The sequence below is a fragment of the Sceloporus occidentalis genome, unplaced genomic scaffold (genome assembly GCF_023333645.1).
Source record: "Sceloporus occidentalis isolate IW3139 unplaced genomic scaffold, rSceOcc1.0.p SCAF_68, whole genome shotgun sequence".
Classification (NCBI taxonomy): domain Eukaryota; kingdom Metazoa; phylum Chordata; class Lepidosauria; order Squamata; family Phrynosomatidae; genus Sceloporus; species Sceloporus occidentalis.
The window spans coordinates 1,499,308-1,526,091 of NW_028317048.1; the positions used below are offsets into that span (position 1 = coordinate 1,499,308).

General features: G+C 42.1%; 1 protein-coding gene across 1 annotated transcript in view; it reads left to right on the top strand.

The window, feature by feature from the left end:
• Positions 1–26,222, top strand: part of COG6 (component of oligomeric golgi complex 6) — a 65,881-nt gene extending 39,659 nt beyond the window's left edge. Inside the window, exons 10-19 of the mRNA XM_089494004.1 lie at positions 1,125–1,216; positions 2,345–2,409; positions 7,128–7,219; positions 11,404–11,521; positions 15,191–15,322; positions 16,682–16,849; positions 19,247–19,354; positions 19,672–19,725; positions 20,040–20,119; positions 26,075–26,222. Of these exons, the coding sequence (XP_089350130.1) occupies positions 1,125–1,216; positions 2,345–2,409; positions 7,128–7,219; positions 11,404–11,521; positions 15,191–15,322; positions 16,682–16,849; positions 19,247–19,354; positions 19,672–19,725; positions 20,040–20,119; positions 26,075–26,222 (1,057 nt within the window). The remainder of the gene's footprint in view (positions 1–1,124; positions 1,217–2,344; positions 2,410–7,127; positions 7,220–11,403; positions 11,522–15,190; positions 15,323–16,681; positions 16,850–19,246; positions 19,355–19,671; positions 19,726–20,039; positions 20,120–26,074) is intronic.
• Positions 26,223–26,784: the final 562 nt, after the last annotated feature.

The following is a 26,784-nucleotide window of genomic DNA, read 5'->3' on the forward strand; positions in this document are numbered from 1 at the left end:
GCCTGTTTGCTCAGGGCTAGTTTGAATTAGGGCGCATAGATCACAGCTTTTGCGAACATTAAAGGGGTCTGTCCCATGCAGCCCCGCCAACAAAGAATGCATATTAAAGTACTTTAAAATCCACCCATTAAACCTTATTTTTAGTAAAAAAATAATAAAGTGGTTTAACCTTAGGAGAAGTTGCAACTCCAGAGCTGCAGAATACGGTCCCCTCTGTGGTCCCGTCTCCACTCTTTAAATCACCTGAATTCAATCAGAGTCCTTTCTGGGCATATCGGCGAAGGATCATGCAGAAGTGGTTATGATGGCTGGGGTGTCCCTTAACAAACTTTACTTGCATTTGCTAAGGTTTTGTACAGAATGATGGATTGGTAGATTTTTTGTTATTTGGCATTCTGTATTCACAGTCTGAACCACATGTACAGAAATATCTTGGTGTGTTTCTTACACAAACTACAAATAAAGTCCAAGAGTCCATAGCAGCAAGATTGGAAACAACATTCCAGTATTGTTTTATCTGATTTATTATTTGTTGATTTGCATAGCACAGAGTAAACCGTCAGAAGAAAAATTAAAATAACAGGACTGCTAAGGTCCATTTCATTAAAATAGATTAAAATTGTTTAAGTGGAAGAGCACCTTTTAATATGCTTCTACTGTGTCCCTGACACTCCCATTAAACAAGAACACACAATAAACTACTAGAGTTCTTTAAAATGCATTTTTCATAACTAAATAAAACACCTGACCTAGAAGTTGCAGCCCTGTGGCTGCAGCTGCCCCCTTCTTTCATGGTCTGAAATTCCTTGCTGTTGGTTGGCTGCTGGAAGGAAAGCTCTAAAATCAATCGATTGGAGTGCTAGCCACGCACGTGCATGGGGGTCCGAGCAGCCGAGCCAGCCTTGGAGCTCACTGTAGGTAAGTATATTACGTGCCAGGCGATGTGTTCAGCTGGGCGGTGGGAAAAGGTGCAAATGGGGTATTGCGCTGAATCCCCCCTCCAAGCATTTGCAAAAGCAACACCACAAAGACACCATGCAGCTGTATGCACTGAAGTACATTTCATATGTTTCTTAGTTATAAGGAACTTTTTAATTCTAAGTGTGTTTCGTTCTTATGTAAAGGTATGTTGGAGATATGCTGGCCTGGTTGCATCAAGCTACTGCGTCTGAGAAGGAGCACCTGGAAGCACTTTTGAAACTTGTAAACATTCAAGGTAGGCCAAAAGTAGTGCTATTTTTTATAACCATTCCTAAGAACTATCATTAGATGTTTTAAGGGGATCTGTGTCCCATTCAATTAAAAATCTCTATTCACACAAATGAGTTTCTGCCTGTCTGATGGATTTCTTGTAGACAAAACCTCCAGTGATGCTAGCTGTGTGTTCCTGTATAACGCTTCTGCCCATAATAATCAATAGTGGCGGTAGATAAAACCAAAGAATTTAAGATATTTGGAAAACAGATTTTTTTTTGTGTTATGCAAATATAGTATAAAATATCTCACCCCGTCTAAATAATATTCCAGGGTTATCAGCGAGTTCCCATGATGGAATTTGCAGTAAATGGATTTGATTATTAAGTCAGCATGAAATATCCAAAATGAAGAATGTACACGTCCAGTGGTTGGTGAATCATTTACCCCTTTATACCCTGGTGCATGGTATTACATGAGCTTGGATAGGTCTTGGATTCACAAATGCAGACTATTCCCTGTTTTACCAGATTTGACTACCTTAAATTACAGCATCTGATTAAGATACTCCAAGAAATTGACTCCCTAAAAGTTCAAGCTGAATGTGTGGTTACAAGACATCAGAGGTAGGGTGATAGTGTACTGAGCCACACGTTTCTACATATGTTGCCTAATAGTTATTGAGTACAGCGATTGTTTTCCATCCTCTACGTCGTTCCAATTAGTCAGCCATGTATTTAATCTCTGTCCGTACCCCGTACATGCAAGAACCTTTGCCGATTAGCTATTGGTATCCAGTACTAGCTATTTTAAGTTATGTAGATTTTAAACTCTCAGCCAAAGTTTGGAGATCCAGGTATCTAAACGTGATTTACTGCATATTTTCATGACGACATATACGCATAAAAGTATATTAACATCTGCATAAATATATAATTGTATAGTATATGTATCTCACATGCAGAAACTATGAATGCTTCTGTATCTTTATTTGCGACGCCATTTTGCATATGTCGTTTATAGGGTTAAATAAACGTAAGGTTCCAGGGTAAATAAACCCGACGACCTTTACCAGTATAGAAGACGCAATATTTAATCCATGATCCATCAGGATGTTCTGAAAGAGATGTCACTGTGTGTTTGTTGACAGGGGTTGAAGACAATATCCAGGAGGTAGTCGGCCACATCACAGAGGGTGTCTGCAGACCACTAAAGGTTAAAAACAATAACTAATTTTTCTTTAATTCTTCTTTTGTTTTAATTCTTCTGTATAACTTTAAACACATGCAGTACAATTTTATGTGCCAGCCCCGGCTCCCTGCACACATGCTCTGTTATCAAAAGAAGTAACTGTGCCTGCTCTGGAAGAACAGAATATTTTATTGTAATATTGTTTTAATTATCTGACTAATCAAACGGAAGTGTCGCTTTCATATTTCTTAGAACACAATTCATTTCTCAAAGACAGCTAATAACTCGTACTTTTCTATTTTTCAAATAATGAAATTCTTTAGGTGTTATTTTGTTTCAAAGCAGACCTAATTTCTGTGTTGAGGCTATCTAACTTCTCTTTACGCACCCTTACATACGCTGCCTGAACCTATCAACAACTTAACACCTGGGAAGAAATAACTTAACTGTACATATTGCATTTATTTATATAGCGCCAGCAGATTCCATAGCGCTGTTACAGCAGTATCGGTAAAACAATTTAAAATCACACGCAATAACAGACTGGTACAAAAGAAGAAGAGGGCCCTGCTCTTGTGAGCTTACAATCTAGTCTGTGGTTGAGGGGCAAGTGAAACAGTAGGACTGCTTGGAAAGGGATGAGTCTACTGAGGTTGTTGAGATGGCTTGATTAGGATGCTGGCTGAGAGTGTTAGAAAACGTTGTATGTAAGGGAGAAAGTCTGAGTTGTTAAGGGCTCTGTAGGTCAGGGTCAGAAATGTGTATTACTGCGCTGTACTGAACGATGAAATGTAGGATCTGCTTTACATTTGATATGCGAGGTGTATTTTCTTTTCTTTATATTCATGAGGGATTATGGGTAGTCTATTTTGTATACATGTTACAGTGGTTCTTAAATTGTTTTTGTTTTTTTAAACTTTATTTCCAAAAGAGGACAGTTCTTGCAAAACGTACGTTACATGAAGGTTTCAAAGTATTACTGCTAGCTGTCAAAGCATTTCGTGACAAATTATGCCATTGAATACCCTAAGCCAGACACTCGCCTGGCCTCACACCCCACAATTCAGTTAGCCTGTTGCAACCCTGTAGAGCAGAATCAGAAAATCCCCTAAAAGGCGTGAGGGTGGGTAACAACAAATACCAACCCGCATTACGAAATGTCTGATGGTGGGATCGAATGATGCAATATAGGTGGGGCATTTGTTAAAAAATGGATCTTGCCTTCCTTTATGGAGAGATGTTTCAATCTAGTCCATGTGGAAAATAAATTGCATTCTGGAGAGCATCATAACCAACATTCGGGGAGGATGACTTAACCATGGCGCCATCATGGCCTTTTTCCCCACTGCTGAGAAGACCTCTAGTAGCGTTCTGTCTTTTGCTGTCAGCGGACCACTAGCCGTTACTAGCCACAATGGTAAATATGGCCCAGTGTATGGACAGATTAAGCTTTAGGCCCAAGTAATAGTTACGGGGTATTTAAGAAAGGATTACAATACATGGTGGGAAAGTGACACGGTTTGTTCATTTTTAATCCCACTAAACCTGCACATACGGAATTTATTCTGTAGTACACAATCTGTATACAATCCCTTGTATGGGAAAAAAAAGGTCCCGTTTCAGATGTTTTCATTTGAATTCCTAGAAGATACTAGAGAAACGTTCTAATGCTATCAACATTTTATTTATGATTTGTACGAGTCAAGAACACATGCAATCATAATCAGTCTTTCAAGGTTCCCTAACTGTTACTACTGTAAACAGAGTGCGAAAGCGGACCTATCGTAGATATGATTACTTGAAGCTGATAATGCTTCATTATGTGGTTAGCTCATAAGTCGTAACATCTTGACCTTTCCTTCTGAGCTGGATAAAAACCATTGGTTTTTGGTGATGTGATGAACCTTGTAATTCTTGATGCTTTCATTTGGTTCCCAGTTGTAGACTAAAGAGGTTGATTGACCCTTAGGGGCTCATCTAAAGAACTAGGCTTTTCTGTACAGGCAGGGGAGTAACCAAGTGTAAAAACTAGGGCTGAAACAACGAATCGATAAAATCGATAATAATCGATAACGGAAATCGTTGTCGACGATTTCTGTTATCAATTAATCGAGTGATCGATTCGTTGTTGGAGCACTCGGCTCCTTTTACTTACCTCCGCGAGCGTTCCCCGCTTCCGCTGCACTCTCCGCCTTCTTTTAGTTGCGTGTGGCTCCGTTCGCACAGAGCGGTTCGCGGGGGTGGGGGTGGGGTTTCAGGGGATGCAGGGCAGAGTGGGGGTGGGGATGCAGGGCAGGGTGTGAGTGTGGGGGCAGGGCAGGAGACTGGGTGCAGGGCAGAGTTGGAGACTGGGTGCAGGGCAGAGTTGGAGACTGGGTGCAGGGCAGAGTGGGTGCAGGGTGTGAGTGTGGGTGCAGGGCAGAGTGGGTGCAGGGTGTGAGTGTGGGTGCAGGGCAGAGTGGGTGCAGGGTGTGAGTGTGGGGGCAGGGCAGAATGTGGGGGCAGGGCTGGGTGCAGGGCAGAGTTGGAGACTGGGTGCAGGGGCACAGTGCAAAGTGCTGGGTGCAAAGTGCCAGGGCTGGGTGCAAAGTGCCAGGGTGCAAAGTTCTGGGTGCAAAGTGCCAGGGCTGGGGCAAAGTGCTGGGTGCAAAGTGCCGGGTGCTGGGTGCAAAGTGCCGGGTGCAAAGTGCCAGGGTGCAAAGTTCTGGGTGCAAAGTGCCAGGGCTGGGGCAAAGTGCTGGGTGCAAAGTGCCAGGGCTGGGGCAAAGTGCTGGGTGCAAAGTGCCGGGTGCAAAGTGCTGGGTGCAAAGTGCCAGGGCTGGGTGCAAAGTGCTGGGTGCAAAGTACCAGGGCTGGGGCAAAGTGCTGGGTGCAAAGTGCCAGGGCCGGGTGCAAAGTGCTGGGTGCAAAGTGCCGGGTGCAAAGTGCCAGGGCCGGGTGCAAAGTGCCGGGTGCAAAGTGCCGGGTGCAAAGTGCCGGGTGCAAAGTGCCAGGGCTGGGTGCAAAGTGCTGGGTGCAAAGTGCCAGGGCTGGGGCAAAGTGCTGGGTGCAAAGTGCCAGGGCCGGGTGCAAAGTGCTGGGTGCAAAGTGCCAGGGGTGGGGCAAAGTGCTGGGTGCAAAGTGCTGGGTGCAAAGTGCTGGGTGCAAAGTGCCAGGGCTGTGGCAAAGTTTCTTGAACAGTAATAGTCCACCTCTTTTCAGAATGTTTGGGGTTATTTTGTTTCATAAATATTGTGTTTGGGTTTTTGTACTTTGAACATATTGTTTTTTTATTACATCATAACAAAATAAGAATGTTAATGTAAATTTTAAGTTGTTTTTTAACATCCAGTTCATTAAATTTTAAATAAACAAAAAATTTGCATATTGTTTTTTTATCCGATTAATCGATTAATCGAAAAAATAATCGGCCAACTAATCGATTATTAAAATAATCGTTAGTTGCAGCCCTAGTAAAAACATATCACCTGAACAAGGTATTTCAGTTGGCTTTCCTTTCCGAAATATAGAGGTCTCCTCTTCAACTATCATTCTGAATGTCTATCTCAGACATTTGAGAAAGGAGCTGATCTCGGACTATGATGAGAGACTCGTTTATAATGAGATACCAGGATTATACATCATTATACATTATAAAGGCCCATCCTAATAAGCTTATCCTAAGGGAATAGCTTAGCTGGCCAGTATAATTAAATCAGTGAGATTTCTTCGGTTTCCTTGCACATTGAATTATGCATTATGCAGGGCCATAATGAATAGTGAAGTGAGGGAGCTGAAACCACAACTCCCCATTTAGTAAATAAACCCCATTGTTCATTTAGAACAAATGCATATGTATGTGAACCAGAGATTAAATTGCATCTGGTGTCGGGGAAAAGGCAATTGTGAATCCTGCTTTTAAAAACAGCAAACAGCAGGATTTGCAGTTCTGAATGTGAGTAAAGGTTTTCTCCAGGATTTGATGTCTGTACAATGAAACACCTGAAAGATATCCTCTACCGTACTGTTGCAGTCGCAACTTTGTTGGTAACTACCTTGGCTGGTGCTGTTACATTTATTTATATAGCGCCAGCAGTTTCCGTAGCGCTTTACAATAAGCAGGTTAAATGTAAAACCCCAAAAGTACATTGATTGTCAAAAGCACAAGCTGTAGGAAGTTTCAACACATTGATTTATTTATGGTAAAACCTATAACAGTCTCTATTTTAAGTGTCTTCATTTTGTTGAAACATGAATCCCTACAAGTGGTGTGACAAGATCAATGATCTTTTGAAAAGCAAAAGCACATATTGATAGCGCACGCTCCAGAACCGTTATTTGAAACATTGTAATTTCAATATAAACATATAATTTGTTTACCATCAAACCATTTTGTCCCAATTTTTTTTTTTTATCTGGCTCTAAAAGGCTTTCAGTGCTGGTCAGTTAATTTAGTTTATTAAAGTACCCCCAAAAGCACTGTTAGCCATAACTACTTTGTGTCTCATTCTTTATATGTAGATCTATACATTTGTCACATTGGTTAAAGCAAGGAGGCAGGGGATTATGTGCATATGTACACACACACACACATTCATACACACACCAGCACGCAACTGTTAGTGGTCACGAGCTTGTTGACTAGATTGCTGGCATCTGTGTCTTATTTTAAATATTGACATATATGGCAACTGAAAGTCCCATTTAACAAGTTTTTATTCTGCTTGTTTCTGTAATTTCTTTGGTGTTGGTTTCCTTCACAGGTTCGCATTGAGCAAGTGATCATCGCAGAGCCAGGCGCTGTTTTGCTGTACAAAATCTCCAATCTTCTGAAATTCTACCACCACACAATAAGGTACCTGCACGATCACCCAGAGTACATTTTTGTGCTTACATTTTAACCCCTCCACGACAATTGAGAGCTGTCACAAGCGCCACTGCGGGAGATTTTGCTTCTCACAAGATGTTGGCGTCCTTTAAACAAATACGTTTCCAAGAGGGTCTCTCCAGACCCTCCTGAGAACTCTGGGCTCCCCCTGCAAAGTTTGACAAAGACTGGTAGTAGAACTAGTGCATGGAAAGAGTTAAAATACTAGCATTTGAAATACCCTGGGGTTTCTAGATTCAAAAATATATGATTTAATGGGGTTAATTGCATTGGCCGGTTTCAAAGATGTCCCAAGTAGCACATGGGGGCAGAATGACCAGATTTGAAAAAAGAAATGGTTTCGAAATAGCAAAATGCTGCTTGTGCTTATTGCCCAATAACTTGCAAAAAAAACCCCAAAAAACATAAAAACATTGGGTATTTCTAAACTCGGGACAAATAGTAGAACCTATTCAGTAGTTTTCATTAGCTTTTATAAATTTTTCACCATATTTTATACTTTTTAAAAAAAAAAAAATATGTATGATTGTCTAATATGATACAATCAAAATAATGGCATCTAAAGAAAGCCCCTCTTGTCCTGAAAAAAAATATAACCTGTGTGGATACATCAATTGAGAAATTACAGCCATGGGCGTAGGAACCGGGGGGGACAGATCCCCCCCAGTATCTCATGCGGGGGGGACCGATAATGAAGAAATCCCCCCCAGGGCCGTAGGACCCCCCCCCAATAGAAACGCCGCAAATGCGGCCCGCAAGACCTCGAGGTGCGGCCCGCGTAAGATCGGCAGCCAGGGCCACCGATCTTACGCGGTCTGCACCTCGAGCCCTGCTACTTACCTGTGGGAGGGTCTTCTGTACTGCACAGAGGAAGCGGAACCCAACAGAGTTCACGTGACATCACATCACATCCTGCTTCCTCTGGCAGTACCAGAGAATGCAGAGGGACGCCGCGCCCCCTGCTGAAGTCTGTGAGCAGCATCGAGGAGCTGCAGTGCAGGTAAGGGGGTGGGGAGGGTGTTTGAATGAGTATGCGTGATTGAGGGAATGAATCTGTGAATGAATGAGTATATGAATGAGTGTGTGTGTGATAGCATGGATGTGTAAGTGCTGGAACCTAGGCATGATGGGACTGTGATTGCTGTTAGCAATCACGCTCCTATCATGCCAAGTCAGCCAGTAGATGCTGAAACCTAGCTAGCTGCCCCCCCTTGTGTATTGATGCTGCCAGCAGTATGGGGTCTGCACACCACTTACAGCCACCCTTTACCAGCATGTACTGGCTGACTTGGCACGATAGGAGTGTGATTGCTAACAGCAATCACAGTCCCATCATGTCTAGGTTCCAGCATTCACTGGTTGGATGTGTAAGTGCTGGAACCTAGGCATGATGGGACTGTGATTGCTGTTAGCTGTTAGCAATCACACTCCTATCATGCCAAGTCAGCCAGTACATGCTGAAACCTAGCTAGCTGCCCCCCTTGTGTATTGATGCTGCCAGCAATATGGGGTCTGCACATCACTTACAGCCACCCTGTACCAGCATGTACTGGCTGCCTGGGTATGATAGGAGTGTGATTGCTAACAGCCAAGTCATATTGCTATTTTTTTTGTCCAGTTGTGGTGTGTTACCTACTTTTATAAAAAAAAAATTTGAGTTTATATTATTATTTTCAAAGGTGGGGGGTCATTTTCGGTTTTGGCTAAGTGAACCGTGAATGTTTTGGTCCAGAATTTTCATTTTAGTGCATCCCTAGAATAAATAGAACTATTTCATTTTTAATTATCCTGAGTCCTGAATTTGTAGTCACAAAACTTTCTAGGCCCAGAAATCAGTGAGAGGAAAAGTAAAGGTTTTGTAACATAGTAACATAGTTCATAAGGTTGAAAAAAGACCAAAGTCCATCAAGTTCAACCTATATACATATTGTGTCCCTACTGTGTTAATCCAGAGGAAGGCAAAAAACCCTTATGAAGCAGATGCCAATTGCCCCATACCAGGGGGAAAATTCCTTCCCGACTCCAAATATGGCAATCAGAATAAATCCCTGGATCAACTTTCTGTCCCTATTAATCTAATATCCATAACTTGTAATATTATTGCTTTCAAGAAACACGTCCAGGCTCCTTTTGAACTCTTTTATTGAGTTTACCATCACCACTTCCTCTGGCAGAGAGTTCCATAATCTCACCGCTCTTACTGTAAAGAACCCCCGTCTGTGCTGGTGTAGTGTTATTTACTTTATTTTAATCTGCATATTTTATTAAAGCCCATATTTTCTCACAGTGAAAAATGAGTGCGGCCCGCACAAGTATACAATTCTGATGAAGTGGCCCACTGCAGAAAAAACTTGGACACCCCTGGGGTAGACAGTGAGAAGGGGGGGTAGGCAGAGGGTAGCTAGTGAGAAGGAGGGGTAGAGACAGGGTAGCTGGTGAGAAGAGGGGGTAGGGAGAGGGTAGCTACTGTGAAGGGGGCGGTAGGGAGAGGGTAGCTAGTGAGAAGGGGATGATAGGGAGAGGGTAGCTAGTGAGAAGGGGGGTAGGGAGAGGGTAGATGGTGTGAGAAGGTAGGGTAGGGAGGGGGTAGATAGTGTGAGAAGGGAGGGTAGGGAGGGGGTAGATAGTAAGAAAGTGTTAGAGGGGGTAGATAGTGTAAGAAGGGGAGAGGGGGTAGATGGTGTGAGAGATAGGGAGCATGATTACAGCTAAACCTGAGCACCGGCCACTGTCACAAAGGGGTTAATTATTATGCCTTCTTCGGACCCTGTTTTGTGTGCCTCTTTTATGTTTTTACAAATAGTTTTTAAGTTTTTACTATTGACTACCGAAACTTCACATTATAGCAGGATTTTCATGTACTAACCTTCCGTGCGATGCAGCCACCAATTTGTATTCTGTCCGTCATATTTGTGGCTATAGCAACACTTAAACCTTTAAGGGCTATTTTACACTACAGGTCCAGAGTAATTTTCATGTATTTACTATGCCTTTTTTCAACCATAATTTCCCTGTTTCTCATTTAGTGTACCCACACAAATTCCTAATTGATTTTTTTTTTCAGGACAAGTAGATCTTTCTTTTGAAACTATGTATGCATAAGACATTACATGTAATGAATACAATTTTAAAAAGGGGGCTTTAAAAAAGGCAAAAAATTCTGTTCACAGTATTACAGGTATATACATCGACAGCTAGTATAGGGGAAAAATTCCAGAAATATACTTGATAAATTCTATTTGGACACCACTTTATATTCCTACATTAAGTTTTTATTTTTAACCCCTGCCTAAGGACCCTAACCTAACAAATTCCCCACCAACTAATCACCTACCACACTGACTAAAAACAATTAAATATAACATTTTAACTCCTTAGGGTAAAGTTTTTTTGCGGGGGGGGGAGTTATAATAAACCTGAGGCATGAGGCCTACGGAAACACGGTTTTCTTACTGTTGCCTGTCTGTCTCCAGATCACGATCACAGTTATAACAAGAGAGGCAGTGATCAGAGACAAGCATTGCCTTTGTCATGTGACAGTGACCATGCATGTGATTGGCTCCCATACTGGGAAATGCGGGGTATTTGCTGAAGATTGACCGCTGGGGTCACAAAGCAATCAGCAACAGCATTACCTCCGCGATCATGGGAATGATTTTAACATATGATGTACCATGTACGTCACGGGTCCTGTGGAACCATTTGTTTTTCTTTGATATACCTGGTACAGTTTTGGTTGCAAAGGGGTTAAGGTTGACTAGGAATCCATTTTTTTTCATGTCTTTTATTCATGTATTAAAGGAGAGGCTAGATGTACATCCCATGTACACCCCTGGGATAGTCGTTTTTCAAAGATCAATGTTTTTGCTATCCCAGCAGTTAAGTGTGGGAGAGTAACAAATGTTACTTAAACTACGTTGCTCACTAGTAATGAATATTGGCAAAGGATACAGTAATGTAGAGCTGGGGTTTTTTTTGTCTTTTCCCAACCCTTATTCTTTTTTTGTCTCCTTATGGTCCTGACAAGCTCAGTGCATTAACAATAGTTACTTTCCCCTCTGGAACTCAGATAGTTACATTGGCTTTTCCATTATGGCTGACAGTATACAGTGGAAAACTGGTTTAACCTCTTTATTTTTTTTCTTTTTCAGTTCTATTGTTGGCACGAGTGCATCCACCTTACTGACCACAATTGAAGAAATGCACTTATTAAGTAAAAAAATATTCTTTAATAGCCTGAGCCTGCATGCGAGTAAACTGATGGACAAGGTATGTACTGTCTGTAATTAGATACTGTCTGAGCAACCTTATCTACCCTAATTTGCACTGGTCAGCAGCCTTCCTTCCCTGCATGTTTGTTCAGCGGTAGTAAGTAAACATTCATTAAAGATTTCAGGAAGCCAGAGATGACCAGACAAAAGGATGGAGGTTGTGACCACGGCCAGCAATATACTTTACAGTTCAATGTGATTTATGTGATAAGACGTCTCATTTACTTGAGGGTTGCAGAAATGTTAGAGATGGAAAGGTCCACATAGCAAGTTCCTTTCACATGGGGCTTTCTTTCGGCCTCAAAACTCTCCCTTTTCTTTCCTCCCCTGATGTCCCTCTTTTCACCGAGCTCTGAAGGTTGTATCGCAGTGTACCACATCCCTAAAGCTTATAGTAATGTGCATAAAAAAGGCTGAAAGCTTGTTTTACGTTTAACTATGTAAATAAAATATTTACTCATTTAAATGCCTTATTAAATAACATAAATGTGTGTATCACGCGGCGGTAAATCCATAAATTATCATAAAAAGGCCTTCCTCCTAGTCTTGCCTCTAAGAAACGTCCAAAATCATAGCACCCTAAGTGTTGGGATGTATGTGAGACATTATAGGGACTGTATGTTTCATATGTTTAAAACACTTGTCCCACAGTTGGTACTCCTGGCACGTCTATGATGTTTCCCCCTAATCTGGGCACACCAGTGGTGTTATGCCCCTAATTGCGGCACGCCGGAGGTGTTATCCCCCAGTCCCGGCATGTCGGTGATGTTATCTCCCTGATCCGTACAACAACAGCCGCCACTGGCCTCTTTTTGTCATATGGCCGTTAAGTGTCCCCAGAAAAAATTATGAATGGGGCAAATTTTAAATTTTTGTAATTATTTCTGGGAGCTGTTTTGGTATTCAGCAGTACCCCGAATATTGTTTACCAGTTTACTTGATAATGCGATTTGTTTATGTATCTTCTCACATTGAAAGTAACAGAAGCTAAATTGTAAGCAGCATGAGTTTATTTTATCATAGCAAGCAAACACTTAATTTTATCCTGTTTTAGCTGCTTTTTTGTGGCTCAAAACACATAACCTTCGTTCAGTAAGTTGTGCGTGCTTGTTATTTGGTTAATACATGGCACAAAATGAGCTCTTAGCTGGATTATTAGTATTGATTGTGCTTCGAACAAGCTGTTCTTAGTTCCAGTCTGTGCCGTGTTCAGAGATATTTTGGCTTTAATTTAAACCTGAAGTGTGATGTTGTTTTCACTTTGAATCTGCACGGCACTCATGTCAGGGAAAGCATATAGTTTAGATTTTTGCTTTGCTCATCCTTCTGCCGTTCTCAATAATGAGCTAAAAGACCAGAGTCCGATAAATTGGGAATGACGAAGATCTATTCTGAGTCTGTGGGTCACTGATGATCCTGTGCGCCAGTAGAATGGAGCGTTTATGTAAATGATTTAGTGCAACTACATCAAAGCTATAACAGAGCAGGAATCAAGATGCCAAATTTGTGGGGGGGGGTTTATGTAAGGCCACATGGGATACCCAGAATGTGTTTTTTCAGTTGAGCTTTTTGTATAAGAACAAAATTTAATGTACTTCTCTCACTCGCTTGCTTTCTCTGTCTCTCCCTCACTCGCTTGCTTTCTCTCTCCTTCTCTCTCTCTCTCCCCCCTCCCTCATTCTCTTACTTTCTCTCTCTCTCTCTCTCTCCCCCCCCTCATTCTCTTTCTCTCTCTCTTTCTCTCTCTCTCTCTCTCTCTCTCTCTCTCTCTATCCCTCCCTCGCTCGCTCGCTTGCTTTCTCTATCCCTCCCTCGCTCGCTTGCTTTCTCTATCCCTCCCTCGCTCGCTTGCTTTCTCTATCCCTCCCTCGCTCGCTTGCTTTCTCTCTCTTTCTCTCTCTCTCCCCCTCGCTCGCTTGCTTTCTCTCTCTTTCTCTCTCTCTCCCCCTCGCTCGCTTGCTTTCTCTCTCTCTCCCCCCTCCCTCATTCTCTTGCTTTCTCTCTCTCTCTCTCTCTATCCTAGACACATAATAATCAATACGCATAGGCAATACCTGCTACACAGTAAATCTACCCTATACACATGCATCTCAAGCTTTTCACAGTGACACAATGCATACTAAACAATTCACAGAAGGCGATACATACGTTTACTATGTAAAGTCACATTACTCCATGCACATAGATTAATCGATACACAGTGACCCAACCCAATGCACATTCAGTTCCACTGCCCTATATACATGCAAACTACATAGATTGCTTTACCTACATTCTTTTAATTATTTATATTCCTCATCTCACTGTTCCTCTCGTTAACGTAATCACTTGGAAGTAGGGCTGCAACTAACGATTATTTTAATAATCGATTAGTTGGCCGATTATTTTTTCGATTAATCGGATAAAAAAAAAATATGCAAATTTTTCGTTTATTTAAAATAATTTAATGAACTGGATGTTAAAAAACAACTTAAAATTTACATTAACATTCTTATTTTGTTATGATGTAATAAAAAACAATATTTTCAAAGTACAAGAACCCAAACACAATATTTATGAAACAAAATAACCCCAAACATTCTGAAAAGAGGTGGACTATTACTGTTCAAGAAACTTTGCCCCAGCCCTGGCACTTTGCGCCCAGCCCTGGCACTTTGCGCCCAGCCCTGGCACTTTGCGCCCGGCACTTTGCGCCCGGCACTTTGCACCCAGCCCTGGCACTTTGCACCCAGCCCTGGCACTTTGCACCCAGCCCTGGCACTTTGCACCCAGCACTTTGCACTGTGCCCCTGCACCCAGTCTCCAACTCTGCCCTGCCCCTGCACCCAGCCCTGCCCCTGCACCCAGCCCTGCCCCTGCACCCAGCCCTGCCCCTGCACTCACACCCTGCCCCCACACTCACACCCTGCCCCCACACTCACACCCTGCCCCCACACTCACACCCTGCCCCCCCACTCACACCCTGCCCCCCCACTCACACCCTGCCCCCCCACTCACACCCTGCACCCACTCACACCCTGCACCCACACTCACACCCTGCATCCCCACCCCCACTCTGCCCTGCACCCACACTCACACCCTGCCCTGCATCCCCACCCCCACTCTGCCCTGCATCCCCTGAAACCCCACCCCCGCAAATCGCTCTGTGCGAATGGAGCCACTCGCACAGAGCGAACCGCTCTGTGAGAATGGAGCCACTCGCACAGAGCGAATCGCACAGACATGAAGAATACTTACCTCCGGAACGCGTCACGTAACTAAAAGAAGGCGGAGACTGCAGAAGCGGGGGACGCTCGCGGAGGTAAGTAAACAACGAATCGATCACTCGATTAATCGATAACGGAAATCGTCGACAACGATTTCCGTTATCGATTATTATCGATTTTATCGATTCGTTGTTTCAGCCCTACTTGGAAGCTGGCCAGGAGTTTGTGATGTCATCCATCAGTCAATTACCCTTTGTTACATTTTATGACTCCAATGAAAGTAATTAACTGCTGGATGAGAACCAAAAAAATCTGCGCCAGCTTCCGCATGATAATGTGAGGTGAGGCACCAAAACAGACCCAAATAATAATGATCTTAATTTTTTTTTTAAGATTTTAAAAATCTCGCTTATATGTATAGGTTTTAAAAGTGGTAGACTAATCTCTTACATTTTATATAGGTGGAGCTGCCTCCTGCAGATCTCGGACCAAGTTCTGCACTGAATCAAACGCTCGCCTTGTTACGAGAAGTTCTGGTTTCTCATGACTCCTCTGTTGTTCCACTTGATGCGCGTCAAGCTGACTTTGTTCAGGTAGCACAACTAACAATGTGTTACTTTCCTTGTAGATGTGTTATTAACCTTTAATCATATTATCAAAGTGGTCTTGCGTGCTGTCTATCTTGAAATGGTGGAATCAATCTTTTCCTGTGAATCAGTGTACGGTATTGATTTTGATTACACTTGGTGCTCGTGGTACATGTGGAATGTAGCAGTATGGACAGGAACAAGACATCCAAATAAAATACAACGTAAAATACAAACATCACAACTCTACAATTCTACCTGTAACTCAGACTAAAATGTCTTGTGTAAAAAAAAAAATTTATTTCAGCTTTATACTATAATGTTATTTTAATGTAAGTGGGAGCTGAATATTTTGAAACCCCAGGTTTTATAAAAATATTAAAATGCAGCAAAGTGTTAGATCTGTTATTACCCTTGAAGGTCATTAGATCTTAATATATGAACAATATATATATATGTGTGTGTGTATATGTGTGTATATACATATATGTATATATGTGTATATATATATATATATATGTGTGTATATTTGTGTGTGTAAAAAGCACATATGCAATCAAAAACAAACAAAAAACCCTGCTTGCTCAGTTGTCACCCGCAGCTTTCCATCAGAGTTGGTAATGACGTCCACATTTGTTTTATTAAAAGTATCGTATTAAAGCACGTTTTTAAGAATCCTTTTTTCCTGTTATTCTTCAATGGTCTTCATTAGCTCTTCCTTAAAGAGTGAGATCACATGACTGCCTACAATGTTATATATCAAGGATCCTCGAGCTTGGGTTCAGGACCAAGTGTTGGGTCACAAGATGCCCTTCACTGGGTCATGCCAAAGCTCTCGATCTTCCCTCGCTGTTGTAACTCTAATTTTTGAGGTGATGCAATGCAAAGGATCATATTCTCTGATTGATTACTGTCTTCCAAATGTGTATTAAGCAATGTCATATTACTGGGCCTCTTGGCTGGACTTGGTCCTGTGGGCTAGAATTCATCCTGCCGTTATTGTAAACACACAAACAAGGTCGTGAGTGTATCTGATATGACTGCACTGGTTCACCGGAAACCCTTGAAGTACACTGACCTACTGCTTTGTAGATAAAGTCAAAAGGCACAAGACAAAATATAACTAATACAACATGCTAAACTGCGTTACAGTATAAAGCTGAAATTAATTTTTTTATGTAATACATTTTAATCTGAGTTGCAGGTAGAATTGTGATCGTTGTGATTTTTGTATTTTACATTTCCATTGTGTGCAAGTTTCTATCAGAAAACATTTTTTTTCCCCGGTCATAGTTAATGACAAACATGGCAAGGAAGGCATGAATGGTAACTTTGTATCGTGTGCTTGATGTTTTGCTCTCTTAGGTTCTCTCTTGTGTGCTGGATCCGTTGCTGCAGATGTGCACAGTGTCTGCCAGTAATTTAGGCACAGCTGACATGGCCACATATATGGTGAATTCCCTCTACATGATGAAGACAACGCTGGCTCTGTTTGAGTTTACTGACAAGCGGCTGGAGATACTGCAGTTCCAGGCAAGTCAATAAATCGGTTGGCTCAGTTCCGAGCTCAACACTGAGATACGATGTCATAATTCAGCCTTTTGTCTTAAAACGATGCACGTGCAAGGAGATATCACAGTTAAGACCACTGTAGTCTTTCCCCAAGCATCCTGTTTGGCCACAAACCTCCATGGAGACTGATCTCCCGATTGGGATGCTCTGTCCCCAATAAAGCACACAAGGACCTAGTCATCCCAGGCCAGAATATACTATGCCTAGAGCCTCAAACAATGTAGAGGTACCGCTTACATATAAAATTATGGCGGAAATAAATTCTGTGCACTATGAATAGAGTTAACCATAAAATCATTCATACTGCAGTATTTCTTGACAGAATGTTGTGACCTATAACAATCCAATAGCCCCATAATGCAGCTGAATAAAGGCATACAAGCTCAAGTTAAAGTGTTTCTTCAAGTGGCCTTTAAACCGAAGGTAGTATGTACCAATGTATCTATTTCTGTCCTGGAGTGAAGCAAGGACAATGTTTTATGTGGTTTCTAGTGAAAATATTACTTTTGGAACTTTCTCAAAGTTCATTCTAGGATGAACCAAACTCACTGTTATAAGTATTTAGCCTTGCGATTTAAAATCAGTAGACGGCTATAGGAACTGCTATCTCCTCATCTTAGAATAGTTCGTCCATTTATTAAAATCAGCTATACCCTGTATTTTTCCCATTTTATCCCAGGAAAGCCGAGACAAGGAGGTGGAATTTCTGTCCCCTTCAGTCTCTTGCTGCCTTCTCCTCCCGCCCTCTAAAGGCAACCAGAAAAATTCACCTGCCACCAAAGGGAAGTAATAACCGATTGGGTAGGAATTATCCTGCAGATCCTGAGAACATGAAGTTAGCTACAGAACATGCACCCCATGGGGTACATAATACATAGCAAGGCATGAGAGGCTGGTGTTCTTGAAATGATATTCCACCTTCGGTCACATTGGAGAATGGACAGTCTGTATAGAACATGATGATGTATTCTGCTTTATACATTTGGTTTGGGCCTGGACAAATTGTAAGGTTTTTGTCCTGATTAGGGCTGAAACAACTAATCGATAAAATCGATAATATAGTCGAATCGATTTTATCCTTATATAATCCGACCTCAAACAGAGATCGGATTATAACACTAGAATCCAGGTCCCCGCAACGCTGCAGGGGACCTGGATTCCCCTCACTGTCGGCCGGTCTCTCACTTCCGTCTCTCTCCCCCCTCCCATACACCCCTCTGACTCCTCCCCCCTCCCATACATCACTCTGCCTCTCTCCGACTCCCTGGTATTTTGTGAACCTCCGTTGCTGACGGGCACTTTCACTGCAGCTTCATAGAAGCCTCAGCGTAAGTGAAGGTGAGTAACGGAGGCTGTCTGTGCGCATCGTGCAGACCCCCACCGGCTGACAGAGAATCGAGGTCTCCTGCAGAGGATCCTCCTCTCTGTCAGCTGGTGGGGGTCTGCATCGCACAGACAGCCTCCGTTGCTGCCCTTCACTTACACTGAGGCTTCTATGAAGCTGCAGTGTAAGTGCCTGTCAGCAACGGAGGTTCACAAAATACCAGGGAGTCGGGAGAGAGGCAGAGTGGGAGGGGGGAGGAGTCAGAGGGGTGTATGGGAGCCACCCTCCCATACACCACTCTGGCTCCTCCCCCTTCCATACGCCACTCTGCCTCTCTACCCGGCTCCCTTGTGTCTTGTGACCCGCTGTTGCTGACAGGAGGCAGAGTGGAGTATGGGAGGGGGAGGAGGCAGAGTTGTGTATGGGAGGGGGGAGGAGGCAGAGTTGTGTATGGTAGGGGGGAGGAGGCAGAGTGGTGTATGGGAGGGGGGAGGAGGCGGCAGAGTGGAGTATGGGAGGGGGGAGGAGGCAGAGTGGAGTATGGGAGGGGGAGGAGGCAGAGTGGTGTATGGGAGGGGGGAGGAGGCAGAGTGGTGTATGGGAGGGGGGAGGAGGCAGAGTGGTGTATGGGAGGGGGGAGGAGGCAGAGTGGTGTATGGGAGGGGGAGGAGGCAGAGTGGTGTATGGGAGGGGGAGGAGGCAGAGTGGTGTATGGGTGAGTTATAGTGGTGTATGGGGGTATAATGAATTTCAGGGAGGCAGAATGGCATATCTGGGGGAGTTAGAGTGGTGTATGGGGGGTATAAGGAATTTCAGAGTGGCATATCTGGGGGAGGCAGAGTGGTGAATCAGGGAGAATTTCAGGGTATTAAAATAATCGTTAGTTGCAGCCCTAGTCCTGATAACTGAATCTAGATTTGTCATGCCTGATCACTAACGTCACTAGCACCGATGTACTGTTTCGTCATTCCATAAAGTGTGCTTGATGATGTTACTAGCATTTGCTTAGGTTTCCTTATTGCTGTGATTCACAGATTGAAGCACATATGGATACTCTTATCAACGAACAGGCCTCTTTTGTGTTAACAAGGGCAGGACTGAGTCAGATATACAGCTGTGTACAGCACCACAGACCTGAGCAGGTACATTTCTTCCTATAAATAACTTACACTAGACTTGTACTTTCCGTTTCATACTGATTTCAATTTTAATGAAATTTGCCAGTTTTGTCAATTCATACAAATCTCTGGAAATGAGGAGGGACCCCCAATGAAACCAACAAAAACAAAGCAAAGAGCTCTGAAATGTTTTTTATTTTGTTGGTTCTCTCACCCTCTCTCACATTTTCACCCACTTTCTCTCGCTCTTTCTCTCGCTTTCGCTCTCTCTCTCTCTCTCTGAATGTCTACCTACCTTCTGCGCAAATTGTACTATATTAATCTTTTTCTATCCTATGTAGGGGCCATTAACAAACTTACCAAGCATGGACTCTGTATCACTGAAGGCGGCAATGGTAAACATTTGCACTTTTCTTCCTTATTATTTTGTTGTTTAACCACACAACTTGTGCCATAACATAACTAGCAAATAGTGATTGTCAGGAGATAGTTTTTGTTACTGTGATGTGCCAATTAAAAGCCACCACAAGAGGTGGGCATCGCATTCCTCTCCATCTCTTAATAGACAGAAGTAAAATCATTGGTATGATAGATATGGGCCTTTTGTGACATAACTATTTTGCTAGTACATGGCTTATATTGATCCCGGCCTAAATGCCTTTGATTAAAGACATGTCCAGTAATTTGACATCTCTTATGTCATCATTAGGTGCAGTTTGATCGTTACCTTTCATCTCCTGACAACCTGCTCATGCCACAGCTTAACTTCTTCCTGAGCGCCACCGTAAAGTAAGTGCTTTCAATAAATCACTTCAACAGAAAAGGACAGCGATCCATAGCACTCTTTCAAGGTTGCTATTCCATTACATAAGTTATGGTGGGTAAAGATGATGGAAAACCCTTCCACTAAAATTAAGGGTAGTATTATTAAACACTCATTTACAGACACCAGACAAGCCAGAAGGCATGTTTTTCCCTCAGAAATCTCATGGTGCTGCCACAACCACAAGGGATTCTGGGTAGGCGCATGCAAATAAGGTCAATAATTATCACCTTTTTCCTCTATATCCACTTTATACATGGATCCCTTGAAAGTAATTGCCCGCTGTACAAGACAGCCTTTAGACAAAACTCAGGAAGAGGAGCAATAGCCAGATCACCACTCATGGACAGCTGTTTCGTCCTTAATGGGACTGGTCAGCATGAGGTTGTCATACTGACTTAATAGTTGAGGCTTGGGGTAACCAAGAAATACCATTACATAAGTTATGGTGTTAAAGGTGATTGTAATGGGTTCACCAAGAGCGGTGTAGTAACTCCCAGAGATCACCCACATGTATCCTCCTCTTGTCCCCGGAATCACTTCCAGCACCAGCCAGCATGCGCACTTTGGAACCCTGCTATGTGTACCCAATAAGTAGACACAACTACCTTGAATTGAGTACAGCAGGAATCAACAGTTTATTGTTGTAAAACATAGACTGATATAGCCACAGAACTTCATTAACATAAAGTAACATTGATAAACAGGTAGACAACCCAACCTTTGATCCCCTTTAGCTACTGAATATCCCCCTGGTAGCCATCCTGTTAATGGGATTAGTTTAACAATGGAGTTCCTGCCTGTTTGGCAGCCAGGCTGGAGCCATCTCTGAGTACCTTGGGCCCCTGTATGACAGGTAATTCTGTCACAGAGATGGAAAACCCTTCCACTAGTTGAAGCATTAATAAACACTCATCTACAGGGATCCATGTATAAAGTGGATATGGAGGCAAAAGGTGATAATTGTTGACATTATTTGCATGCGCCTACCCAGAATCCCTTGTGGTTGTGGCAGCACCATGAGATTTCTGAGAGAAAAACAAGCCTTCTGGCTTGTCTGGTGTCTGTAGACGAGTGTTTAATAATACTTCTACTACCCCTTAAATTTTAGTGGAAGGTTGCTATAGATACTACTACTCTCCTCTGTAGCACCCTATGCAGCTTATGTTACTGACGCCCCTTCTCAAACATGCCTGCTAACATACTAGTCAACCAAGAGCAACACCACAGCCAGTCGCACAGTAAGGCCAGCCACGTTCATTACTCAATTCCTGTGTTGCGATATCAGAAACAAGGGTGAAAATTGAGGGATGTGTATACCTACCTGTTTGGTAACCAAGGGTTTTAATAAAGAGCAAAACAGCCTTTCAAATTAGAGTATGTTCAATTCATAAATATATACTATAGTCACAAATAAAAAATAAAACCTAATGCAATAATATGCACAGAGCAGCCTGTATATATACAGGCTAGTGCAAACATCATGCCATATGTACCTCTTGAACACACATAAACCTGAAAAATAATGTAAGACATTACATTGAGGATGGCTGTGGGCTTCCCAGGTTACATAGCTTAATTGCAACCGTAGACGCATACCAACCCTCTGCCAGAACACATGCGCGTGGCTACCTACAGCATAAAGGCATATAGGAGAACCTGCACTGAATCTGATACGGCCAATCAATTGTACCCTGTGTGCCAACATACTGAGCGGACTACTTAGGGCAATATTAAAGAAGACTCCATAAGAGTGTCCGGCTGGGTAAACCATACTGTTTACAGCAGTCAGCAGTGAGACTTTAGTATATTGGTTCTGGGAGCAACCGTGTAGAAACCGCAGCAGTTACCTCTTTGGCAATGACCTTTGAAACAAATACTGCACTTAACAAACTCCCGGGCTGCTTAATGGATTGAGCGCTCCAGTAGTGCTTTGTGTGCGTTGCCTGTGATTTTAGCGTGAGATAAAGACATATATGTTTAAAAGCATTGTTGAGTAGACGAGTGGCCGTGTTTAAAAGCATTGTTCAGTAGATGAGTGCTCAGGATTAGGACCGGGTAATTTAATTTCTCCTCCTGGTAAGTGAAGAGGAAGCATTTGAATTCAAAAAGACACGTGACTACTGGGTTAATTGTAAATAGGCTATCCTCTGAGATTGAATTATATGTTTGATCAGACCAATATTCTATACAAAATCAGAGGGGGAAACAAGTATAGGCTTTTAACCTCCGTTGCATAGTCTTGCATGTAGTTAACTATTACTCTTTTTTTTTAAAGGTTCAAGTTTAAAAAGAAATAACTCAATAGACCAGACATACCAAATGTAAGCAGTCATATTGTCAGCTTTTCAAAGAAGCCATGACATAGAAATTGACAGCCCTTCTAATCTGCCCATTTATCACGGTTGTAAATACCTCAAATCTTATTCTGTCCTTGGTCTCATCGTGGATTTAAGACACCCATATGCCTATACTCAGGGCCGGCCTTTGGGGTGTGCGACCTGTGCGACCACACTCCAGGGGGCGCCGCCGCGGGGTCCGCTGCCGCCCCCTCTGCACCTAAATAAAAACATTGTTGGTTTTTTTTTTTTTACTTTATTTAACATCCTCCATGTTAAATAAAGTTTTTTTTTACTTTATTTAACATGGAGGATGTTAAATAAAATTAAAAAAAAACAACAAAAAAAACCAACAATGTTTTCATTAATGTCCCGGGCAGGGGCGCCGAGCGGTTGCTGGTGAAGTTCTCAGCAACCGCTCGACGCCCCTTACTCTCCGTTTGAAGGGGCAGAGGGGGGGCGCCAGAGGAGTAGTTCGCACAGGGCGCCGGAACACCTAAGGCCGGCTCTGCCTATACTATCCATATTTACATTCTCTCACTGTGTTAACCTCTACCACCTCTGCTGGGAGGTTCTTCCGCTTGTCTACCACCCTGTCAGTGAAGTGAAACCTCAACATTACATTTGTCTTTTGTTAGGCTATGTCCTAACATTTCCCGTCTTTATTAAATAAACCTTTCTGTGCTTTGTTCAGTCTCTTATCAATCCATCATCATTAATAATATTTTATTCTTTTGCAATAGTTGTTCCATTTAGATATGTGGTTTAAAAGTAAGGGAATATCTTACCTTAAGGAAGCTGAGATCTGTTGCAAATGGGGCGGAACTTGCGTATTGCGTAAATTGTTGGCACTATATTAATGAAATATAATAATATTTAGTTAATGCTAAATGCTGTGACAGCGAGAATTCCCCTTTAACTCGAAAGTGTTCCCATTTATAAAGGCAGGAACGATGAGAAAAAAATATTACAAGGTCTATTTTTTAAATGGTTGTGTAATTCGGGTAAATCAGATTTTAAGAGTCTTTTTTTTATTACTGTTCCTATATATATATATATATATATATATATATATATATATATATATATATATATATATATATATATATATTTTAATCTCAACACTGGCTTCCTTTTCTGTTTTTCTAAAATTGAAATGCTGTATGCACATATGTAACCCACAAACAGCTCTCATTAACGTGCTTCTATTTAAACTATTTAATAGGGCTTTTAAGAAGCATTAGCCTCTTCTGTAACGATGCCTCTAATGTCCTTCTCCCATTGAACGTTAGCTCTCTAGACGAGCGGAATTTTGTGGCATTTTAATGTGGGCGATGTAGGGGTAGGATCAAACATTAAACAGGGAAAATAACATTCATTGTGTATTTATAGTTTTCTAAGATATAGAAAAACACAGCATATTTAAATAGCATACAAAGGATGTACTCTCCTTGAAGGTATAGCATTTATACCGATTTAGAAGCATGCTTGCATGCAAACCTATGCATATAAATAAGCATTTTCACTAGTGCAATCTAGATGCATTGTGAATATATGCAAACGTTCAACTTATCGAGGGCAAAATATTTATTTCCTTTCCATAGCCACAAATACACTATTTAGGGGGCACCCGTATAGTTCTACAATATTGGGTGTGACATAATGAAACTTTTTATTTGGATTCATATGATAACACTATAGGAGTCCTATAGAATTAATGACATTATTACAAGTTGCATTAACCATAAAAGTCTATATTCTAATTGTATCACAAATATAAATGAAGTTAGGAGAATTTGACTTTAAATGGAAAATAGATGCGAGTCTAAATATCTAAAGAGGCTTTTATGGTGGGAATATAAATGTAGTAAAAACCAATATTATTGGAATCGGCTAACAGTAGAATTAAATGCATTCATATGTAAAGGATATCATTTCAAAATACTACTTTGACATTCAGTGCATTGTATATATAAATAAATATTATGCAAATATATACGTCCGTACAGATTGCTCGTTGCTGAAAAGTTAAACACACAAGGGCTATGCCGTCGCTCACCAGGTCCCTTTAGCATGAGCCTTATGCTAAACCCTCACATCTTTGGAACCGAGCCGCCAACATGCATTCAGTAGTCTGAGTTTTTTACTGATCTTGTATTGTAAAGATTTATGCTTTTTTATTTAATTTCAGTTTTTGCCATGATGTGCCAGCTTTGTTATGGTTCGTATTAAAAAAAATGTTTTGTGATTGAAGGTCACGCTCTACAACGCAGTGAAAATTTGTTGAAAGCTGAATGATGTCACCATAAAAGGGATACTCTTGAAGGCTGTGATCACTTTAAATATTCCACATACACAAACTACTTTGGTTTAAAAACACGGATACCGATTTTTCCTCAAAGCAAATTCTAAAACATTGCAGCAAATAATGTGCCATGAACAAATTAAAAAAAAAAAAAAAAAAGCTATCCTGTGAACTATTCAGGTTTGGAACAGTCTGTTTAGATGTGGTTACCACGAGATCCAATATTAGATCCTTTATTTACCTTATATGATCTTATCGTAATAAATACATATTTGATGAGTTCATGTCCGTGGCATATGTTTGAATGTTTAAATTGTTATTTTTATTTACGTGGTACTGTTAATACCGTATCGGCTCGGATATAGGCCGCACCCGAATATAGGCCGCACCCGAATATAGGCCGCACCCTAAAAGTTTGGTGCTTTTTTTTTTTAAAGAAAAAGTTTTCTAATAGATATGCTGCCACTCTGTCCCCCCCCACCCCCGAGATATGCTGCCACTCTGTCCCCCCCCTCGAGATATGCTGCCACTCTGCCCCCCCCACCCCCGAGATATGCTGCCACTCTGTCCCCCCCCCCCCCTCGAGATATGCTGCCACTCTGCCCTCCCCCGACTTACCAGAGCAGACTCCCGGGGGTTTTGCGGGACCGGAGGGAGACATCTACGCAATACACGTATACAACTCCCGGTGCCGGCCCCGCAAGACACCCGGGAGTCTGCTCTGGTAAGTCTTGGGGGCAGAGGTAAAATGCATCGTGCGGACGTTCACCGGCTGCGGCGATGCGCATAAACAACCTCCGCTGCCGGCACGTCTGCACGATGTGCTTTAACAATCTCCCTTGCCGGGACTCCCATCGTGGGAATTCCCGGCAAGGGAGATTGTTAAAGCACATCGTGCAGACATGCCGGCAGCTGAGGTTGTTTATGCGCGCATCGCTGCAGCCCGTGAACGTCTGCGCGATGCACTTAGACAACCTCCCGTGCCGGCACTCCCCCCGTGGAAAGTCCCGGCAGGGAAGGCTGTCTGAGCGTATCATAGAGTAGGATGCAGGTCCCCTGCAGCGCTGCGGGGGATCTGTATCCTAACCCTGCGGCCTGCCCGGAACTGCATGTCTCGGGCGTCGGGCGCTAGACCCCGAATATAGGCCGCACCCCCACTTTAAAGACTTAAAGTGGGGGGGGGGAGTGCGGCCTATATTCGGGCCAATACGGTATATATTTATTTGTGTCAGACATTGGTTTCTACTTTTGTATTGAAACTCTTTTGTCTTCTGCAGGGAACAAATTATTAAACAATCTACAGAGCTGGTTTTTCGAGCGTATAAAGAAATCTATGAAGCCGTTATGAATCCAGCCAATGGATACAAGGAACCCACAAGCATTCTTCATAGATCTCCACAGCAAGTTCAGACACTACTGTCTTAAAAACTTTTTCCTATCCTGAACACGGTTATGTACAATAAAAAAATATGCAGTACATTTGATTATTATTGTCAGCGCTATTTCTATCTCTGACCATGGTTATATTTTATGAAGCTTCTGCGATGTTTATGAATACACAGGACTGTGAACTATTTTCACTTAAGGTACCGAAAATGGTTCTTTACAGTAAAAAGGATAAAGATATGGAATTCACCTCCCAAAAGATGCATACATGTATTTGATGTGTTATCAAATTCGAAAGATGCCTTTTAAATATTTATATGGTTTTGATAACTTTTTAACAAAGAAGACCTTTTCTCCTTTTCGATGCACAATCAGAAATTGCTTCAACGTCTTTGTTTTTTTTTCCTCTTTCTTTTGAAGCAACACCAAGGTTAGACTTGATGGAGTGTGTCTCTTTTTCAACCTAAATCAGTGTGTTACTATGGTAAATATATTAGGGCGGCCACAACTAATCGATAATGAAAATCGTTTCCAACAAATTTCATTATCGATTAGTTAAATCGACTTTATCGATTATAAGATGAGGGTTTTTCAGAGCAAA